The 20,859-nt window shown below is 42.5% G+C and overlaps 1 protein-coding gene across 4 annotated transcripts in view; it reads right to left on the bottom strand.

Moving 5' to 3' along the window:
* CDKL4 (cyclin dependent kinase like 4) overlaps positions 1-20,568 on the bottom strand; it is a 31,490-nt gene extending 10,922 nt beyond the window's left edge. The window contains exons 1-7 of one of the 4 annotated variants that reach the window (XM_080685167.1): positions 20,496-20,568; positions 20,108-20,294; positions 11,761-11,983; positions 6,555-6,676; positions 3,537-3,609; positions 1,157-1,247; positions 91-288 (exon numbers count right to left, since the gene is read on the bottom strand). In XM_080685167.1, coding sequence (XP_080541293.1) covers positions 91-288; positions 1,157-1,247; positions 3,537-3,609; positions 6,555-6,676; positions 11,761-11,928 — 652 coding nt within the window. In that variant the 5' untranslated portion in view covers positions 11,929-11,983; positions 20,108-20,294; positions 20,496-20,568. Of the gene's footprint in view, positions 1-90; positions 289-1,156; positions 1,248-3,536; positions 3,610-6,554; positions 6,677-11,760; positions 11,984-19,396; positions 19,684-20,107; positions 20,295-20,495 lie in introns of those variants that run through there. The other 3 variants (XM_080685165.1, XM_080685166.1, XM_080685164.1) reach the window with 3 other exon arrangements.
* Positions 20,569-20,859: the final 291 nt, after the last annotated feature.

Genomic DNA, 20,859 nt, shown 5'->3' with positions numbered 1-20,859 from the left:
CTTGGAGAGGCAAGAAAGCCCCTGCTGGTCATTACAATGGCATGCTGTTACCATAGCAGCATAGCGGAAGCCATAAAATGCAGCTCCTACCCAGAGTTCTGATGATCAGATAAAGCTGATCCACATCTGACTTTCCAGGCCAGAGCGGCTGGCCTGTCAGGAGCTCTGCAAAAACGCAGCCGGTAGCCCATATGTCGACTGAAGAGCCATACTGAGTGTCTCCCACGAGAAGTTCAGGAGCTCGGTACCATCTTGTAGCCACGTAGTCAGTGTAGGCATCTCCTGGAACTGCAAACACATCGACCAGATGAGGTGGGTCACCTGTTCCCAACACGTGAACTACTCCTAGGAGAGGCACTGAGGTACGCTTCAAAACTCAGCGGCCACACACTCCTAACAGTTCATGCAGTGATGCCGATTGAGGAACCAGTTACACTGCATTCAACACCCAACGGCACCTTTGCTAGTTAACATCTGTGTAATCTCAGAGGGCAGTGTGACTGAAAATCCCTAGTGTAACGTCAAGTCTAAACCAGCTTCCAAATGCACGGTCAAGTCACCTGTGTCTGGGTCCTGTCAGGGTACTGATGATGTACACACCACCTGCCATGTGTATGTTGCCAGCCTGGTGCAGTTCTAGATTTGGGGAGAAACACTGATTTGTCCCCCTGCCCCCCTGGGTCCTCCTGTCTGGGATGGTTTCCTTTTTCTTAGCACTGTCTCTGAATTCTCTCTTCAACTGTCAGTTCCCCCTCCAGTCTCACCAGCTCTGTGAAGTTACTTGCCAACCACTCCCGTCCCCATGAGCATCTCCCTCCGGGGAACCTTCACTTTTGCACTTCCTTGCCAATCACCCTGCATTATTCTTTTGTTTATTTTACTTGAGATTATAAGAACACGCAGAGCAGAAATGCATCTTACAACCCTTTTCCTCTCCTATGGGGCAAAGCATGTAAATGTGATGTCCAATAAATTCTAGTTGAATGGAGCGGAGTTGAAGTGCTAATTAATGTAGTGACTGAAGGTGAAAGTGAGATTTTCCTTTTTGAATAACAATAAGACATTTGGCATTCATTCAATATCTAAAGTGAGGTTTTCAACTATATTATTTCATAATCATCTGAGTTGAGCACATTAGTAAAAAGTGGCTACTTACTCAGAATTCGTGCAAATCCAAAGTCACAGATCTTGATTATTCCTTGCTTAGTTATTAGAATATTTTCAGGTTTTACATCTCTGTGAATACACTGTAAGGTAATATTTGGTTATTTCTTTGAGCCATCAAAATGACAAAGCATAAAAAACATTACCTCTTACTTTAAATGATAGATAAACATAGTCTGTGAGATAAAAATAAATATGGTTTTCTTAAAAGAATTTAAATTGGCAATTTTTCACTTATCACACCAAAAGAAAAAAAAATGTTGTTATATCAGTGATGAAATAATTGTTGGACATAAAAACTGACTTTTTTTGTGGGGAGAGAAGGTAGTATCATACAATTATTTCTTCCACTTTTTACCGGGTCCTATTTTAACTGTAAGAGTAAAACCTTCGATGAGTCTCAGTGTACCTATAATCAGAACTACTGTCACCCAAGATCACATTCACATTTGAGAAACTGGAAAAACATTTGAATGATAAACAAAACTCCCTTGTAATTAGGATGACCATATTGTCAACTAAACGAGAATGTGTGAAAAAGCTCTACTGATAATTATGCCAGGACAACAAGCCAAACCACAACTCTCCTGGGTGCTCTGGGGCGCGCGCGGGGCCCCCACTCAGTAAGAGCTACCAAAGTGGTTGCCCTCCGGGTGAGCTTCACATCCACATCCTCAACAGTGAGCCGAGCCAGGTGCATTGGCAGCCCTCCCGAGAGAGGGCCACGCGATAAGAATGGCGGCGCTCTTGTTGGATAACTCAGCCCCATGCAGAGCTCTGTACTTTCCAAAGTGCCTTCACATGAAGTAGCTCATCCCCACAACAACACTGTGATTGCGGGAGGCCACTGACAGTCCCAGAGTGAGCATCACAGTAATCGGCTCCTCTGCCTCGCTTCTCTGCTGTGCCGTCCGTCCCTGTAAGAGTTGCCGTCAAATGGACAGTTCTGAAATAATTTCTCTTTGCTTCTTTAGCAACTATCTAGGAAGGGAACATGTTGAATCCTTAATTTATTTTTGGTCACAAAAAAGGCACTGGCAATAGAAGCTAGTAGTCTCAATTTAGCCACTGTCAACTGTTAAACCTTTTGAGGCCCCTTAAAAGTCATAGGCCTTAGCTATTAATTAAAAACATACATTGCTGTAATATAAACCAACTTCATTTTGATATTCTACCTTTTAGGTAACCCATGTATGAAACCTGGATTAACACTTTGAGTCATACTCACAATAGTTGGTGATTTACTAAGAACAGGTTATGTTCCTCAAATGAGTTTGCATCAAATTCTAAACTTTCTGGCCCGGTTGGTGTGGCTCAGTGGGACAACCAGATACTGGATGCCTCATGATGTTGATGCAATAAAAAGTGTACACACTATGTACGAACTATTCCTGTGTAAAGAAAAGTGAACCTAAAAATGACCAAGCCTCTAGATATAAATGCCCATTTAAAGGAAAAACAGGTGAAAGACCAAGTTCAGTTAGACACAGGATGCAATCATCAGAATGATTTTAGTAACATAGTAGGACTCAAATATGGTTCCAGGACCAGCAGCTTCTGTATCAACCAGGAAAATGCTTGGAAATGCAAATTCTCGGATCCTATCCCAGACCCATGGAATCTGATACTCCGGGGGTGGACCCAGCAAACTGTGTCTTAGCAAGACCTTCTGGGCTTTGTGTGCATACTCGGGTTTGAAGAACTACGGCTATAAAAGAGTAATGAGGACAGAAATTTTCTAAAAGGGAAGGGAAGGGGGACTATTATAGAATAAAAGACTTAAGAGACATAAAAACAAAACAAAGTGCCCAAGTGGATTACACTACTGAGAACTTATTTTAATCCAATTTAAAAACAGTCATAGGAATCAGTAGTACTGAGGCAAAAAGAAACATTAACTTCATGTAAACTTTTAGTTCTTAAGGAATCAGAAATTTGGTTCTTATAGAAATTGGAAAAGGGCCACAAATAATGCATTGTTTTTCCTCATTTTCAGTAACTTTCTTCTTTTTTAAAAAAATACATATTTTTATTGATTCTTTACAGAGAGGAAGGGAAAGGGATAGAGAGCCAGAAACATCGATGAGGGAGAAACATCCAGCAGCTGCCTCCTGCACACCCTGCACACCCCACTGGGGATGTGCCCGCAACCAGGGTACATGCCCTTGACCAGAATCGAACCAGGGACCCTTCGGTCCGCAGGCCAACGCTCTATCCACTGAGCCAAACCAGTTAGGGCAGTAACTTTCTTTTGTTTTGCTCTTCTGGTTCTTATTTCCCCAGTTTTTAGCTTTTCAAAGACACCCCTGAGCTACTTAGAAGGAAAGAGTCATCATGAAGAATTAACAAATGCATTAGAAAATGTCACTTACGTTATGTTGATGACAGAAATTAAGAGCTTGAAGTGTTTGCCATAATACACTTTTAATCACTCCATCAGCAACTCTAGGGGAAAAAATAAAAGTGGAAATTAAAAAGCTCCTGGGATGGGGTTATAGGAGCAGAAGTGAGAAGAGAAGTGGAGTGAGTGGGCTTGTGATGGCCAACAAACAGTGCAAAGGGGGCCTTGGAAATGTTCTTTAAAAATGTCTTAATGAAAATCGCTTTATTATTTTTTCGTTGTAATTACATAATTTCCTCTTCAAATTTTTACATCTGCAAAAATGATACAGGCTTAACATGAAAACTCAACCACCACAGAAAAGTGAAGGAATAAAAAGTGTCGACTCACATCTTGCTATCCCCAAATAACTGCTGTCACCTATGGTGGCTGTTCCTTTAGGCACCTCTGTTCCTCTCCCCTTTGTGTATTCAAATTTACTTTTTAACTTTAATGTTAAAAAATATTCATATGGTTTAAAATTCAAAAACCATGAGAGTATATCTATGAAGTATTCTCTGATACCTGCCTAGCCACCCAGTGCATCCTCTGCCACTTCCCTGCCTCTTTCAGACACTTTTATGCATAGAAGTACGAACATTAATACGTTATACAGATATTTTGTGGTTGTAAAGGACCACGCTATATGGATAATTTACTTAGTCTCCACTGATGAACAATTAGGTTGACCCAATTTTTATTTCTAGTAACAATGCTTCAATGAATATATGTAATCATCCATCTCATTGCATTTGTGCAACTATCTTTTAAGGTTAAGTTCTAGAGTGTGATTTCTGGGACCAATGGTAGGTACATGTTACATTTTGGTCCTCCAGGGAAGAACTTCAGGTAGACCTGAGACCTGGTTTTGCAGGAAAAAAGGCATGCTTGAAGATTGACCTTCAAGTCGCCCAATTCACGTAGGTGGTAAACACTCAAGCAAGTGCTGGGGTTGTTTTGTAGAGGGGACTTACTCCTGGTAAGCAGGCAGGTACATAGCCAGGGGAGGCCAGGGAGAATAAAGGGCCCATGAGAATATGAGCCTGGGAGCTCTGTCCCTGCAGAATCCTTAGTCTGTGTGGAAAACATTGGAAAATACCATGGATGGGCAGGTGTATTTTCCATGGGGATCTGGACAGCTTGTATTCTGGCTGGGAGAAATGTGCTCTGTGTAACCATCTCCACAAATTATAGGAATGACTGTCCCTTTAACCTTTCTGCTGTCTTCCCATTGCTCACCTCACTGTCCCAGGAATGATGCCTTCAGTTACATACTGCCAACCTACCTTCTCTAGGGAAGGTTATACCCATTTATACTCCCACAAAACATCTGTGCATTCAAGTCCCTATCTCCTCATTTGGTTTTGCAGTGTTACGCTTGCCAATCTGTGGTTAAAATACAAAGACCTCATTTTGGTTTTCATTTGCATGTCATTAACTATTAGTGAATTTAATTTTTATGTGATTATTGGCTATTACATTTCTTCCTGTTCAGAGGATGTATATCGAAGTCTGCATATGTGCTACAAATATTTTTCTCAGTGTGATGTTCTTTTTCAATCCCAGTCATGAGATAGGATTGCTGTTTGCATATTTCAAAAAAAAAAATCTGAAACAAGATTTCTTTTTATCAAATGTAAGTTTTTAAACTTAAACTTATCTGATATTCCAAACACACCCATCACTCAGCTTTACTATTTCATCATATCTGGATATTTAATATGCTCAGATCACTTTTTGAAAACGGAATGAATCATGCAGATGTAGCTGGCCTTCCACCTGTTTATGACTTGGGTGGGGTACTAGCAACAAGACATCACCATGTGGGGCTGGGGTAAATGCCCAGAAACAGCAACAAGTATGTGGAAGCATTTTCTCAGAGCAGTTCCCCAGTCTGGGTGACAGTTATGGTGACACGCCCGTGACATCAGCGGTCTGGTGGCAGCCCTTTGACTCTAGCGTCTCTAATTATTAATACCGTGAAAGCACCTAATTCTCAGTATTAATCACCTTCCATCTGAAATTTCTGGAGCGGTTTCTGTTTCCTGTACTGAATTCTGACACAGCTTAATGCTCTCCCTTTGCCTAGAGCCAAACCTGAGACAATATTGTTTAAAAATGTTAAGAGTCAGAAAGAATAGTATAGCCATTTTGAGCACTATGAGAGAGTTCAAATCCCAGCGGGGGTGACAACTGATGTCCTTGTCTTGTTTTCCACTTTAATGGTGGTTCCTATAGTGTTGAGTATAAAATTAGCTATTGATTGGAAGAGGGTCTGTGTAGGTGTAGGTGTGTGTGTGCGTGCGTGTGTGTGCGCACGCTAATAAAGTATTTTAATCCTAGTTGCTAAGGTTTAAACAAATCAGAAAAGGATATTGAATTTATCAACTGCCTTTCAGATTTTACCAACATACAATATATTTTTTTCTCCTTTAACCTATCAAGTGAATTATGTGAATGGACTTCCTGATATTGAACTATGATTCATTCCCTGAATTCAGATAATCCAATACATAACTTACTTATTTTTTAAATATTTACTCTGGAATTTTTATTTCAATGCATCTTTTTTTAAAATATATTTTTATTGATTTCAGAGAGGAGGGAAAGGGAGAGAGAATCATTGATCGGCTGCTTCTTGAATGCCCCGAACTAGGGATCGAGCCCACAACTTGGGCATGTGCCCTTGACTGGAATCAAACCTAGGACCCTTCAGTCCACAGGCCGACACTCTATCCACTGAGCCAAACCAGCTAGGGCACCAGTGCATAATTTGGCCTTAAAATGCATTGTGATTTATTTGTGTAGGTTTGGCTTCCTAATTATTTCTACTCGAGGTTAATATTCATTTACCCTCTGAGCACATCCTGAGACTGGAGAGGGGTAGCCAGCAGATGCGTCTGGGTAGAAAGGGGAACTGTGGCTCTGATTTGAAGTTTGCAGGAGTTAATCCCACATGGAATGAAACTGGAACCCGACCACACAGAGCTTCAGTTGCTAGATTACTTACCCATTTGGACTTCTTTCCAGCTCATTTAAAAGTGTGTGGTCACAGTATTCAAAAACTAAATGTATTTTCCTCTTTCTCCTGAACACCTCAATGAGGTTCACAAGGTTTGGGTGTTTTAATTGCTGCAAAGAAATTGAAATACAAAACTTGGTGACTTGTTCCCTGTAAGAATTTCTCCCTGGGTCCCTTAACAATATTAAGAACAGAATGTCTTGTGGAGAATTTTATTACAGTTACTTACAAGAGAAAACATCCCTATAAGAATTCTTAACTTTAGTAAGAATCAAGGAATCATAAAATTGCAAGAAAATTTTAAGAATTTGTCTCATGCACCCATAATAGATAGTAACTAACCTGAATCTCTCTGGAGATAACAAATAAAGTACACAACTTAAAATATAAGCTCTAAAACAACAAACACTTCAGCATTTTGTGGAAATTCTAAATATGTGTTATAAAATAACCTCAATAAAAATGAGGAAATGGAATTATTGTGTAAGACTATAAAACTCATCAATACCCATTTAGCTTACAGATTGCCATGGATTTACTGTAAATGTCAGCTGGATTTAAACCCAGTCTGGATTTTAGTGTTGGCTCTCAGAAATACAAGATCCTAACCTTCAATCCAATTAAAGTGCCTATTCTAGGAGTCCATGCAGTTAGTCTGTTTTTAATTTGTCATTTTCCAGCTCTGTTCGCTGATTTTGTTATTCTCTCTTATGCTTACATGTTTTATGTGTTAAATTCTCTTCCCAAACTGACCCCTTCCATAAGGCAGCCTCTGTTTAAGGTTGTAGACCAAAGGAAAAATCCTGATTAAGATAATCCATCACTAGAGCAACTCTGTAATTTAGCATTATACCAGGGTAATGAAAATAAGCCAGGGCTGTCCCAGGCAACCGGGCACATAGGGTCACCCTGCCTATATCTAGGGTGACCCTATAGTTTAGTATAAACCAGGACAGGGGGGAAAAATGGCAGCAGAATAGACGGACGTGTCCTGAGCCTTGTCTGAAGCAGATAGAAAGAGCAGCTGAGGGTCGCACAGGGAGTGTTTGTTGGAGAGTTAAGGGACAGCTATACTCCAGGAGAAGGTGGGGGACTGCTGGACGGGACTCCCCTGACTGGACAGCCCCCACTGCTGCTGGGTCCCCTCCCGGAGCCACCGGCTCGGACGCAGAGACTGCACCATCTTGAAAAAGAAAGTGGATGTTATCAGAAGCCTGAAAACCTGCAACTACGGCACCCACCAGACAGCTGCGAACCCCAGAACACCGGTCCCCAATTGGAGCAAACACGCGGATTCAGAGGAGCTCTACACTCCACCATGGAGGGGTCAGATTTCGCCTGGGATAAGGAGAGAGAGAACTACATAACCAGATACCCAGGGAAGAGAGACCATGGGGAGACAAAGAAACAGCCCGCATATGAAAGAAAAGCAGGCATCACCAGAAAAGGAAGTAAACGAAATGGAGGCAAGCAACCTGCCAGAGAAAGAATTCAGAGAAATGGTCATAAGGTGGCTGAAAAGAATGGAAGACAAATTCGACAATATGTGTAAGAACAAAGAGGAAATGAAGAAGAACCAAGAAGAAATGAAAAATGACATTGCTGCTGTAAAGAACTCAGTAGAAAGCATCAAGAGTAGACTAGAAGAAGCAGAGGACCGCATCAGTGAGCTAGAAGACAAGATAGGAAAAAATACCCAAGTAGAGCAGCTTCTAGAAAAAAATATTAAAAAGCAGGAGGAGAGCCTAAGGGAACTTTGGGACAACATGAAACAAAACAACATCCGCATAATATGGATTCCAGAAGGAGAGGAAACTGAGCAAGGAATAGAAAATCTGTTTGAAGAAATAATGACAGAAAACTTCCCTGATATAGGGAAGAAAAAACCCACACAAATCCAAGAAGCTCACAGAGTCCCAAGCAAAATGAACCCCAAAAGACCAATGCCAAGGCATATTATAATTAAATTGGCAAACACCAACAACAAAGTAAGAATCTTAAAAGCAGCCAGAGAGAGACAGAAAGTTACCTACAAAGGAACCCCCATCAGACTAGCAACTGATTTCTTAACAGAAACTCATCAGGCCAGAAGGGAATGGAATGAAATATACAAAGTCATGCAAAGGAAGGGTCTGAATCCAAGAATACTGTACCCAGCAAGGCTATCAATCAAAATTGAAGGTGAAATCAGGAGCTTCACAGACAAATAGTATAAACCAGGACACTTCTGAAGGAGGATGCTATCCACACAGACTCTGGTTCTAGACCAGGACACCTGATCACTCCTACTTATAACTCATCTTCCCTGCTGTTTTCCCAGTTTAGTAGACAAATCACCTTTGCAAACTCTGTGCTATTTACACACACACACACACACACACACACACACACACACACACACATATACACACACATATATATATATATATATATATATATATATATATATAGAGAGAGAGAGAGAGAGAGAGAGAGAGAGAGAGAGAGAGAGAGAATACAGCTTTGTTGCATTAGCTATAGCCTCTGGAAATCCCTTTCTCTCCTGATACAGACATTTTTTTATTTCCATTTCATTTCATTTCTCAGTAAATATTTTGCAGACCCAGTATAGATTCCTAAGTACGAGGACCTACACAACATCCCCTACCTCAGCATTCGTAAGCATGGCTTGACCCAAAAAATATCACCCTATGACGGCATGCCTGCTGCTCAGTAGTCTGGGAAAAGGGAATTTATTATACATTAAAAATATTCTCAGAGCACCAAATCAGGTTTTCCCCCCTCTATGTGTTCTACTGCCTAAAAGGGCAGAAAGGCAAACAGTGGAGGAGATGGGCCACACAGGAAATCCAGCTGCTTTGTGCTGCAACCAAAACTGTAGGAAGGGAAGGAAAAAGTAGCTCTACCAGGAGAGAGAGGAATTCCCAGATGCTACAGCTGATGCAATGTCACGGTTCAACCTGGTGAAATCTGTTTTTGGGCATATCAGCAACTTACATCTCCTTTGCCAATGAAATTAGCTTAGCCCAGAAACAGTGAGGAGGGGGGAAATCAATCACATTTAAACAACGGGAGTCCACGAGGAAGGTGAGGTAGATCTATCTGGGAAGGACACTGGTCAGGGCGGACTGGGGGTTAACTGCGCAAAGCAGGAAAAGTGTGCCCTCTGAGAGTCATCACCACCAGAGAACAAAGCTGAGTTGGAATCTGGCTACTTTTTAACCTTGAAGTTCATTCTCCAGTTGGGGAACCAGGGGGTACTACCTGAGCACTAACTTTAGTTGAAGACTTTGGGGGTGGCGGTGTTTTATTAAAAAACAACCTGTTCAGAAACACAGGTTGTTTTCTGTGACTGAGCTCTGGGCCAGAGCTGGCTGCTGGCTACGGGGTAACAGTGAACTGCTTTTTTATCATGATGGATGGATGTGCTCTTGAAAAATCCAGGTATATCTACTTATATTTTAAACAAAACACTAGAACTCATTAGTTGAGGAAACCTGCTACAGATAATATTTGAAAAGGATGGATAATTAACTATTACCTCCCTTTAAAAACTTGGATTTCTGGGGATTTCCTAAAAACAGACATGTCAAAAGTAGAATTTGGCTGTGTGTTCCTGAAATCACAAGTTTTGTTAAAGTGTGGTCCGTGAACCAGCAGCGTCTGTGCCATTGGCGCGCTGGTTGGAAATGCAGGATCTCAGGCCCACCCCACACCTCCCGACTCGGAATCTGCATTTCAACAAGGTCCCCCCTGGGAAACCCTCGGAATCTGCATTTCAACAAGGTCCCCATTCCTGTTTGAGAAGTGCTTCCCTATGACACAGTTTCCTCTCTGATAAAATAAGGGTGCTGATGAGAAGCATCTCCAAGGTCTCTTATGTTCTAAAACTACGATTTTTATGATAGGAAACTGTTTACATTGAGAACTTATGGATCCTACATGTCAAATCCTATCAGAGAAGAAACAACTAGAACAAAACCTTTGTGCACGATGTGTACACATAGCTGGGGGTGACAGTCAATATGTCTAAGACCCAGGGAGCAGATCACAGGCAGGCCCGTCCATGTCAATGCCCACAGGCCCATTGGCACAGCCCTGGGCCCCTCTGTGCCAGCAGATGCTCTTTTACCTGCTGGTTTATGGGGAGAAGGGTGGAGGAGGGGTGGTGGAGACTAAGGCCACGGCTGGGGGGGATGAGGGGACTTAGGGCACTGATTTACCAACCAGAAGGGATTACTTCAGTATTTTAACAATCCACAGCTGTACTCATAATATCAGCTAAATATCAGAGTGGCCAAAGTCCAAAGTGATGATCAATTTCTTTCCCAAAGTTACTGATACAAAGAAATTTAAGTCCAATGGGAAAAAATCACTTTGAAATTCCTTGTAATTGTGACACACACATATTTCACCCAATACCATATTATCCTATCTAATAAAGAGGAAATATGCAAATTGACCGTCACACCATAACAAAGATGCTCCTCCCACAGCAGAGGCAGGGATTCCGTAACACAAGATGGCTGCACCGACAGCGGAGACCGAGTTCCCGTAACGAACCTTAATGAGCAATCAGCAGGGACCTGAGTCTGCGTGGTGCTGGGCTGGGACAGAGGACTGAGGCTGCACCCCCCGCCTGGCAGGCTTGACAGGGGACCTCAGGCTGCACCCCCCACCCCAGCACTGGGCCGGGGGACCTCAGGCCGTGCCCCCTGCCCCGGCACCGGCCCAGGGGACCTGAGGCTGTGCCACCCCGCCTGGCGGGGCTTGACAGGGGACCTCAAGGCATGCCCCCCAGCCTGGGCCGGGGGACAGGCCGTGCCTCCCCACTACAGTGCCGGGCCAGACAACCTGAGGCCGCACCCCCCCACCTGGCAGGGCTTGATGGGGGTAGGGCCGGCTGGGTCTGGATCTAGTCCAATGGGGGTGGGACCGGCTGGGTCTGGGTCTGGCGTGATTTCGAGGCGCACGTGGGTGGGCGGGGACTTGACTCTGGTTCCCGTGGTGCGCCCCAGACTGTGACAGGAGGAAGATTTTCATATACATTTTACTAATTTTCTTTCATCACTGACACTTCTATTACAGAGAAAGGGCAAATAGCAATATTAAAATATTTCCTCTAATTAATTCCCTTTTAATGTGCATGAATTTCGTGCATGGGGTCACTAGTAGATACATAAAATTAACTTACCTTCAACATACGTATTTCTCTTAGTGCTATTTTCTTAATAACAGGATCCTCTTCAGATTCCACAAATTTTTTAATAGCTACCACTTGTCCAGATGTTTTGTTTCTGCATTTGAATACAACCCCATAAGACCCTTCTCCAATCTTAGCTAATTTTTCATACTTTTCCATTATAGTAGCAGCGACTTAAATTACTGTATTGTTTAACTGGAGTACAATGTTGCACCTGGAAAATAAGATGACTCAGCTTAACCAAATTATCAAGGATGGTGTTCTCACAGATTATTATATAAAACCAATTTGCTAAGGATACCAAAGGTTTATGTCCATTGATTAATTTTTAATACACTTAAAAAAATTTTGGACGGTATTTTATAATTTGAGTTCAGTCCTATGCAGTTCTTCCAACTACCAAAAAATTTCATATGCTATTTCTTATAATGGGTCTGTGTTGACTTCAGTGGAATTAAAAGAATTTGTGGAAAGGAACCTTATCCAATCAATTGTTTTCATTATCCTCTGGTAAATAATTAAAATGTGATGCTATGTAATCCAGCTGAGGGAATATTTCATACTCTTGAATATGATGTTTATCTCTTCCCTCCTGATTTGAATACGGCAGAGACTAGAAAAACTGAGATCAAGACTTGGGACAAAGTGCTATACTTCCATCTGGTGGAGAGAATAAAGAAAATGTGGGCTGTTAAACAAAGCATCCATTAAAAACAGTAACATCTTTTTAGAGAATTATTTATTGTGCTTTTATATGTATGAAGAAACAAATCCTTAAATGCTTAGCTCCCACAGTAAATAAAACTAAAACTCTAAAAAGAAGGTAGATTTCTCTAATTCCTCATGAATGCTTTTATATCCATAGTGATTTCTATAGAAATACTGGGTTTAATTTTTCTGTCTTGCATCACCCATTTGTGGATTTTGTGGTGATGAGATTACATGTTAAATAACAAATAAGGCCAGCATAATTACATAAGGCAGTCAAGAATTGAAAATATAAAAATTCTAATTAGTCTTAAAAAATCCCACCTCCCCCCCAAAAAACTATTTTAGTCAGTAGAATCTTATTAATATACTCTCATAGTAATACTAACAGAACTTGATAACACTTTCTATGCAGATTATATATAATCTACACAAACATTTCATGAAGTAGGTGTTATTTTCATCCAATTATACGGGGTGTGCTGCCTTCTGCACACCCCGTGCTGGGTATTGAGAAAACTGAGACACAGTGAAGTTAGTATGGAATTAGAACCTAGGCAGTCACATTTCAAAGATCACAATTTTAATCACTATACAGCCTCTTAGTTAATTCAAAAGAATGCACAATTTAAAAAACCACTCTATCCAGGTATTGGTATTAATAAAATGACAAGTAAAGAGTTGACTACTTAAAAAAATTCTCATGTTTCAAATGAGCATCTATTGTTTTTACTTCACTAATGTTCAGTCTTTCTTACCCACAGATTATCTCAATGAAGATATAAATCATGTACTCTCACTAACCATCATAAAAATACACAACTAGAAAAAGCGTTTATCTGGATAAGTGATGACGACTACTATTAGCATACAATGCTATTTTTTAGTAGATTTTATTCTCTCATATTAAAGGGTGAAAATTCAAGCATATACATTCAAGTAACACATGGCAAATCCATCACAGATTTGTTTAGAAAACTCTTGCTAGTTATGGGTATGTATGGGAAACCTAAGAAGGCCTAGAAGATAGTTACAATGAGGCAGATTTGAGGACTAACTGATTTTTAAAAATAATTTATCTTTATTGTTGGCAGTATTACAGATGTCCCTCTTCGTTCCCCCAATTGACCGCCTGCACCCTGTACCCACCCCCCCTCCCCACCAGGCCTTCACCACACCATTGTCTGTGCCCATGGGCTATGTATGTAAGTTCTTTGGTTAATTTCTTCCTCCCCTCCCTTCACTCTGAGATTCCTCAGGAGGACTAACTGAATTAAAAAAAAAATTAAGTATATATAGTTGGTATATAATCTTACATTGGTTTTATTAGCTTCAGGTGTACAATACAGTGACTAGACATTTTTATACTTTACAATGTGATCACCCCACTAATTCTAGTAATCATCTGTCACCATGTCAATGTTTTTGTTTGTTTGTTTGTTTAATCCTCACCTGAGGACATGCTTAGTGAGAAGAAGTGGGGGCAGGGGGAAGGTAGAGAGAGAATTAATTGATTACATTCCTCTTCACCCTTTCACTCATCTCTCCACCCCCTCACTTCTGGTAAACATCCTTTTGGTCTCTGTTTGTTTGCTTTGTTTTTAGATTCCATATGTAAGTGAAACTATACATATTTTCTGCCTGACTTATTTCACTTAAATAATACGCTCTAGATCCACCCATGTTGGTGCAAATGGCAAGATTTCATTCTTTTTTATTGTTGTAAATATTTCACTGTGTATATACCACATCTTCCTTATCCATTCATCTATCGATGGACACCTAAGTTGCTTCTGTATCTTGGCTATTGTAAAGAATGCTGCAATGAATTAGTGTTCTCATTTTCTCTGGATAAATACCCAAAGTGGAATTGTTAGGTCATATGGTATATCTACAGGATGGGGCAAAGTAGGTATACAGTTGTTTATATGGGAAATAATACAATAATCCTATCTAATAAAAGAGTAATATGCAAATTAACCATCACTCCGTTACACCCACAAGCCACACCCACAAGCCAATCAGGAGCGAATATGCAAATAAACCCAACCAAGATGGCTACAGCCACAGAGAACAGGAGGGAGGCTTGGGTTTCCCCGGCAATGGAGGAAGCCAAGCTTTCTGCCTGCCCTTGCTGGCCTAGGCCTCCACTCAAGGCTACAAAGTTTCAATGATAGAAGATACATAAGTCCAAACAGAAATGGCAGCAGCCACGGAGCTATAAAGAGCAGGAGGCCAGGGTTGCCCCCGGCGATGGAGGAAGCCAAGCTTTCCGCACACCCTGGCCGGCCCAGGCCTCCGCTTAAGGCTACAAAGTTTCAATTATAGAAGATACATAAATCCCAAAAGAAATGGCTGCCGCCACGAAGCAAGCAGAAGGCTTGGCTCTGCTCCAGGCTACAAAGTTTCAATTGTAGAAGATAAATAAACCCCAGATATCAGGGCCTCCACTTGGGTCGCCAGGGGGCGTGGCTGGCCTGCAAACCACCACAGGCCCCTCGCCCAGGCCGCCCCACGCCCCAAGGAAACCCCCACCCTGATCCGGGACACCCTTCAGGGCAAACCAGCTGGCCTCCACCCGTACACCAGGCCTCTATGCTATCTAATAAAAGAGTAATATGCATATTGACCATCACTCCAACACACAAGATGGCTGCCCCCATGTAGTCAAAGATCCTGCCCCCAAGTGGACACAAGATGGCCACCACAAGATGGCCAGCAGGGGAGGGCAGTTGGGAGGGACCAGGCCTGCAGGGGAGGACAGTTAGGGGTGACCAAGCCGGCAGAGGAGGGAAGTTGGGGGCAACCAGGCCTGCAGGAAAAGGCAGTTGCGAGGGACCCAGGCCTGCAGGGGAGAGCAGTTGGGGGGAACCAGGCCTGCAGGGGAGGGCAGTTAGGGGTGACCAGGCCTGCAGGGGAGGGCAGTTAGGGGCAAACAGGCTGGCAGGGGAGCAGTTAGGCATCAATCAGGCTGGCAGGGGAGTGGTTAGGGGGTCATCAGGCTGGCAGGCAGAAGCGGTTAGGGGCAATCAGGAAGGCAGGCAGGCGAGCAGTTGGGAGTCAGCAGTCCTGGATTGTGAGAGGGATGTCCGACTGCCCTTAAACAGGTGGTCCCAGATTGGAGAGGGTGCAGGCTGGGCTGAGGGACACCTCCCCCTGTGCACGAATTTCGTGCACCAGGCCTCTGGTTAGTTAATAAATAATACAAGAATAAACTCTGTCTCGGGTACTCACAACTGTTAACCTACTTTTGCCTCACCCTGCAGTTTTAGTTGTTTTGTGGAATCTCCAAACTGCTTTTCCATAGGGGCTGCACCAGTTTGCAGTCTCACCAACAGTGCACGAAGGTTCCCTTTTCTAGACATCCATGCCAACCCATGTTATTTGCTGACTTTGTGATGAGAGCCATTCTGACTGGTGTGAGGTGGTACCTCATTGTGGTTTTGGTTTGCATTTCCCTGATGATGAGTGATGTCGAGCATCTTTTCATATGTCTGTTGGCCATCTGTATGCCTTCTCTGGGGAAATGTTTTTGCATATCCTCTGCCCATTTTCTGATCAGAGTATTTTTTTGTTATTGAGTTGTATGAGTTTCTCATATATTTTGGATATCAATCTCTTACTGGATATATCATTGGTGAATATATTCTCCCAGTTAGTAGGTTGCCTTTTAGTTTTGTTGAAGGTTTCCCTGGCTGTGCAGAAGCTTTTTATTTTTTTAAAATATATTTTTATTGATTTCAGAGAGGAAGGGAGAAGGGAAAGAGAGAGACAGAAACATCAATGATGAAAGAGAATCATTGACTGGCTGCCTTCTGCACACCCCGTGCTGGGTATTGAGCTGGCAACCCCGGGCATGTGCCCTTGGCCAGAATCGAACCTGGGACCCTTCAGGCCACAGGCTGATGCTCTATCCACTGAGCCAAACCAGCTAGGGTGTGCAGAAGCTTTTTAGCTTGACAGAGTCCCATATGTTTATTTTTTCTTTTGTTTCCCTTGCTTGAGGGGATGTGGGGAGCTGAATTTTGAATGCACTCCCCAACCCACACACTGATGTACTGGTAGAGGGTGAAACACTTATCCCTAGATATGTCTGAGTGCCATGAAGGCCCAAATTATTGACCACTAAGCTACACAGACAGTGGTAATGTCTAGAAAGCCAAGCTAAAAACAAACAAACAAAAAACGAACAGAGGTATCGACAACCACATACTTGTGAACAGATAGGTTGCAAAAACAAAAACCTACCCATAAAGAAAACCCTAGGGAAGAAAACCAGAATCCAGAATTGCTATAATACATTATCTAAGATGCTCAGTTTTCAATTAAGAAATTGTAAGACCTGCTAAGAAAAAGGAAAGTGTGACCAATATTCAGGGGGAAAAAATCCAATTATAATGGATTATCAGTAGATCCAGATGTTGGAATTAGCTGACAAAGACTTTAAAGCAGTTATTATAAATAAGTTCAAATAATTAAGACAAATTACAATTCAAATAATTAAAGGAAAATATAATGCCAATGACCAAAAAAAAAAAAAAGGGGGGGGGGATCTAATCGAAAAAGTATAAAAAAGAACCAACAGATCCAGAGACAGAGAAGCATTGATCAGATCATCAAACCTCAGTGGGAAGGCAGGGGAGGGTGGGGGTAAGGGGGAGAGATCAACCAAAGGACTTGTATGCATGCATATAATCCTAACCAATGGACACAGACACCAGGGGGGTGAGGGCACGAGTGGGGGTTGGGGGGCAATGGGGGGATAAGGACATATATGTAATACCTTAATCAATAAATAAAATAAAATAAAAAATATAAAAAGAACCAAATGGAAATTTTAGAGTAAAAAAAAAAATACAACTGAAATGAAAAATTCACTAGGTGGACTCAACAGATTTAAGATGGCAGAGGAAAGAGTCAATGAATCTAAAGATAAATAGAAAATGACCAATATGAAAGTGAGAAAAAAGAATGAAGATAAACAGTCTCGGAGACCTATGGGACAAAATAAATAGTGCAGTAAACCCTTGATTTTACAGACTTCGATTTAATGTACTAAATTTCCAGTCCATGAGTCATATATGAAAATTAACACCCTGTTAATTTTTAAATGCTTTTAACTGAGATTTGCTTGTAATTAAATTAACAGGCTATTTTTTTGTTATTAATTCACTATTATTTTAAACAAATTTTATCGAATAGGTCATATGTTGGAAAAAACATTGTAGTAATTTTGCCAACATAAATAAATATTACATACCTACAACTATAGTCTACTTATTTAAGTCACTGCTCCTATCCCGTGTGAATGATTAGCACGTGATCACACCGAATTGTGTGAAGTTTTTGGTTCTGTTGTCTCCTGGCGTAACTTTCTGCAGCAGTTTTAACTAGTGTGCTAAGCCATGCAGCGGGCGGGGGGGCGGGGGGGGGGCTGGTGAATGCACTGTCATTAGACCTATTCAGTATAAATTTAAAAATACAATAATTTTTCTGTGAAAGTAAACTTTTCATACATACTTAATTTTAATTACACAAACGTGTCTACGTAAGTAAAAACAGGTGAAATAACTAATCTGCCAAATTTTTAACATGCATTTGGAAAACCTACTTTGTTATATAACGAACTGATTTAGTCTTTTTTTTTGGTTTTACTGTAATTACATTTTGATTGCTCATACAGTACTTGGGCAGGAAATCAAGATTAAACTATGATAGAGGTTTATAGGCAGGGAACTGATGCAATTGGTTGAAAATATTTTTCACAGCCATTAGTGACTTTTCATCTGAAGCCATATACCTCTTGGCTACAGGGACTCCTGACTTCAGAATTTACCAAATATTTGACTCTTAAGTTAATGAAGTTCTGTGTACAAAAGCAAAAACAGGTATAGACTTGGGCCGATTGGTGAATACTGAAAGACATACAGAGATATATACTTGAGTGGGTCATTAAATTCTTTGAAAATTTTCTATTCAATTACCTGTCTTAAAAAGTTGCAAAATGATGCAGGTATGTACAGAGGACACACTTGGAGGCAGAGTATGATCCACAATTGTGTCAGAAACCAGGTCCTAACACTGAATACACTGAGAAGATGTATTTCTTACGAAAGGGAGGAGAAACGGGGTGGGAAACGTTACTAATTTCCTAATTAAAAGTTTCTAGTAAACTCGTCAGCAGTGGCGTTAGGAATGAGAGGGAAAGCTGACCTCTTCGCGATCAGGCCAGACCATTAAGGGTTCTACGGGTCAGAAGTCACAATCCGCCCCATTGTTACTGTTTCCCGTGCAACCAAGTGCCTTTACATCTCATAAGACTGACCAGGAAAATGGGCTGGAAACCACTCAGCATCGGCTTCATAACATGGAATTACAGAACCGCAGGAGTACACACACCTACTCATAATCTGTGTCTTGGTGATAGTGCCGTTGGATTTATTAAAAGCATCCCCGGAAAACCATAAAACCACATAATTTACATAGCTAAGGAAACGAATTCTGTTTAGAAACATCACGTGTCACGTGTACACATCCAGGTATGGAAGCTCGGCACAGTCACTTTGTTTGCAGCCACCGAACTAGTCTGACCCTCATTTTCTGGTGGTGCAGCCGATGGGCCAGACAGGTCTCCCCAAGCGCAGACGCGCCCCTCGCTCCCCGCCGCCGCCGCCGCCGCAGCCCCGCCCCACGGGCCGCCCGGCCGTCCCGTCCTCCAGCCGCCAGAGACCCGGCCGTGCGGCCGGCAGGAGCCTCTGCTCCTCCAGCCTCTGGCCCTCACCCCTGCTGGTCCCGCCCGAGGCTCCCCTCTCGCAGGGACCTCGCCCTTATCTGGGAGCTGCCGTCCGCACGCCACACCGCTCTCCAGCTCGCGCCGACTCCCACCCCACCCGCCCCGCCGCCGGGGACCCACCCTTACCCGCCGCCGCGGAGACGGTGACGCAGCCCCGAGCAGCCCCAACTCCGACGCGGGCCCTCGGCCCAGCCAGCCGCTCGCACAGCAACTCCCGAGCGGAACTGCCGCGGCGTCTCCCGGGCAACCGGACGCTCAGGCCCAGCGCCGCAGGGCGGCTCGGGAGCCGGTTTCCCCGCACACGCGCCCCGCAGGGAAGGCCGCATCCCGCCCTCTCCATCTCCTCGGTAACCTTCCCGGGAGCCGGGAACCTCAGCGCGGGGACGCCCCGACAGTTTCTCCTCCGAGAACTCGTTAAGATTCCCTGCAAGCGGCGCTCAGGAGACACGGACTTTTCCACGAACACTCTTACACCAAGTCCCGTCCTCCCCAAGGCCGCAGCTGCACTAAAATCAGCACCTGTAAACGCTGAGCACAGGTCCGTTTTCATGCCTGCCTGGGCATAAGCCCTCAGTTTGTTAGATTTTATTAGTCATTACTCTTCGGTCCTGCTTTATTGCCCAAATAATTTTCCAGCAAACTTCTGTAGGCTTATGGTATTTTTGCTGCCATTTTCATAATCCAGTAAGCATTGCACTAGTACAGGGGCTGATTTAGAAGAAGAGACATGTTTGCCACCCAGTGGGGAAGCAAGTCAAGCAAACAGTGTAATGAATGATATACGGAGGTAAATTGGAAAAAAATAAATTTTTTTTTTTGGGGGGGGGCAAAGCTTACCTTCCTGTTCCCAAGACGAGCTTAAAAATACTGTTATGAATGAGCACATACATAGTTTAACATCAGTAAGATGCTCTCCACCATTCTCAAATTCATGATGTCCCAATTTCCATTCTTTCCTCCTTTTTCTCCTCTTATCTTCAATTTTCTTCAATTTTCTGAGAAATATGCTCTAATCTCCTCTCATCTTTAGAAAACAAAACCAGAAACCAAATATATTTCCACTATACTCAAATCTACATACACTCACATCTACCCATTTTTACCCTTATCATGTTATAGAAATTTTTCAGTAAGGATACAAGTGGTTGCCTGTTTACAAACCCAACAGACTGTTTTCCCTTTAATGTTGTATTTGATCTCTGCAGTTTCCCAACCCGCTGATTACCAGAGCTGCTTTTCTCCAGAGGTAGCTCTTCAGTCAGGCCCATCCTTGTTCTCTACCTTCATGGCATTCCTCTGCTCTATGCACCCCAAGCTCAGCTGCATTTAACACACAGCAATTTTGCATATGTTTTAGTCTAGCTTACAGCACCTACTCTGATTTTTCCCTGCACTTGATAAACTCTTTTCATTTATTAATAACCCAGTTTGTATTTAACTTTCTACATAAAGGCTTTTCCTTTCCCAAAGCAGCATTAGGCACAACCTTTTGTACCTCTTTTAAAATTTATTTTTAGTCACCCAAATGTGCCCCTTGAATACTGGGAATGATGCCTTGTCCATCTTTTCTCCAGTGACAGTAATGCCTG

The sequence above is a fragment of the Plecotus auritus genome, assembly GCF_963455305.1.
Source record: "Plecotus auritus genome assembly, chromosome: 8".
NCBI lineage: Eukaryota > Metazoa > Chordata > Mammalia > Chiroptera > Vespertilionidae > Plecotus > Plecotus auritus.
Note: the sequence above shows the minus strand (reverse complement) of the source record. Positions and strands in the feature narration are given on the sequence as shown.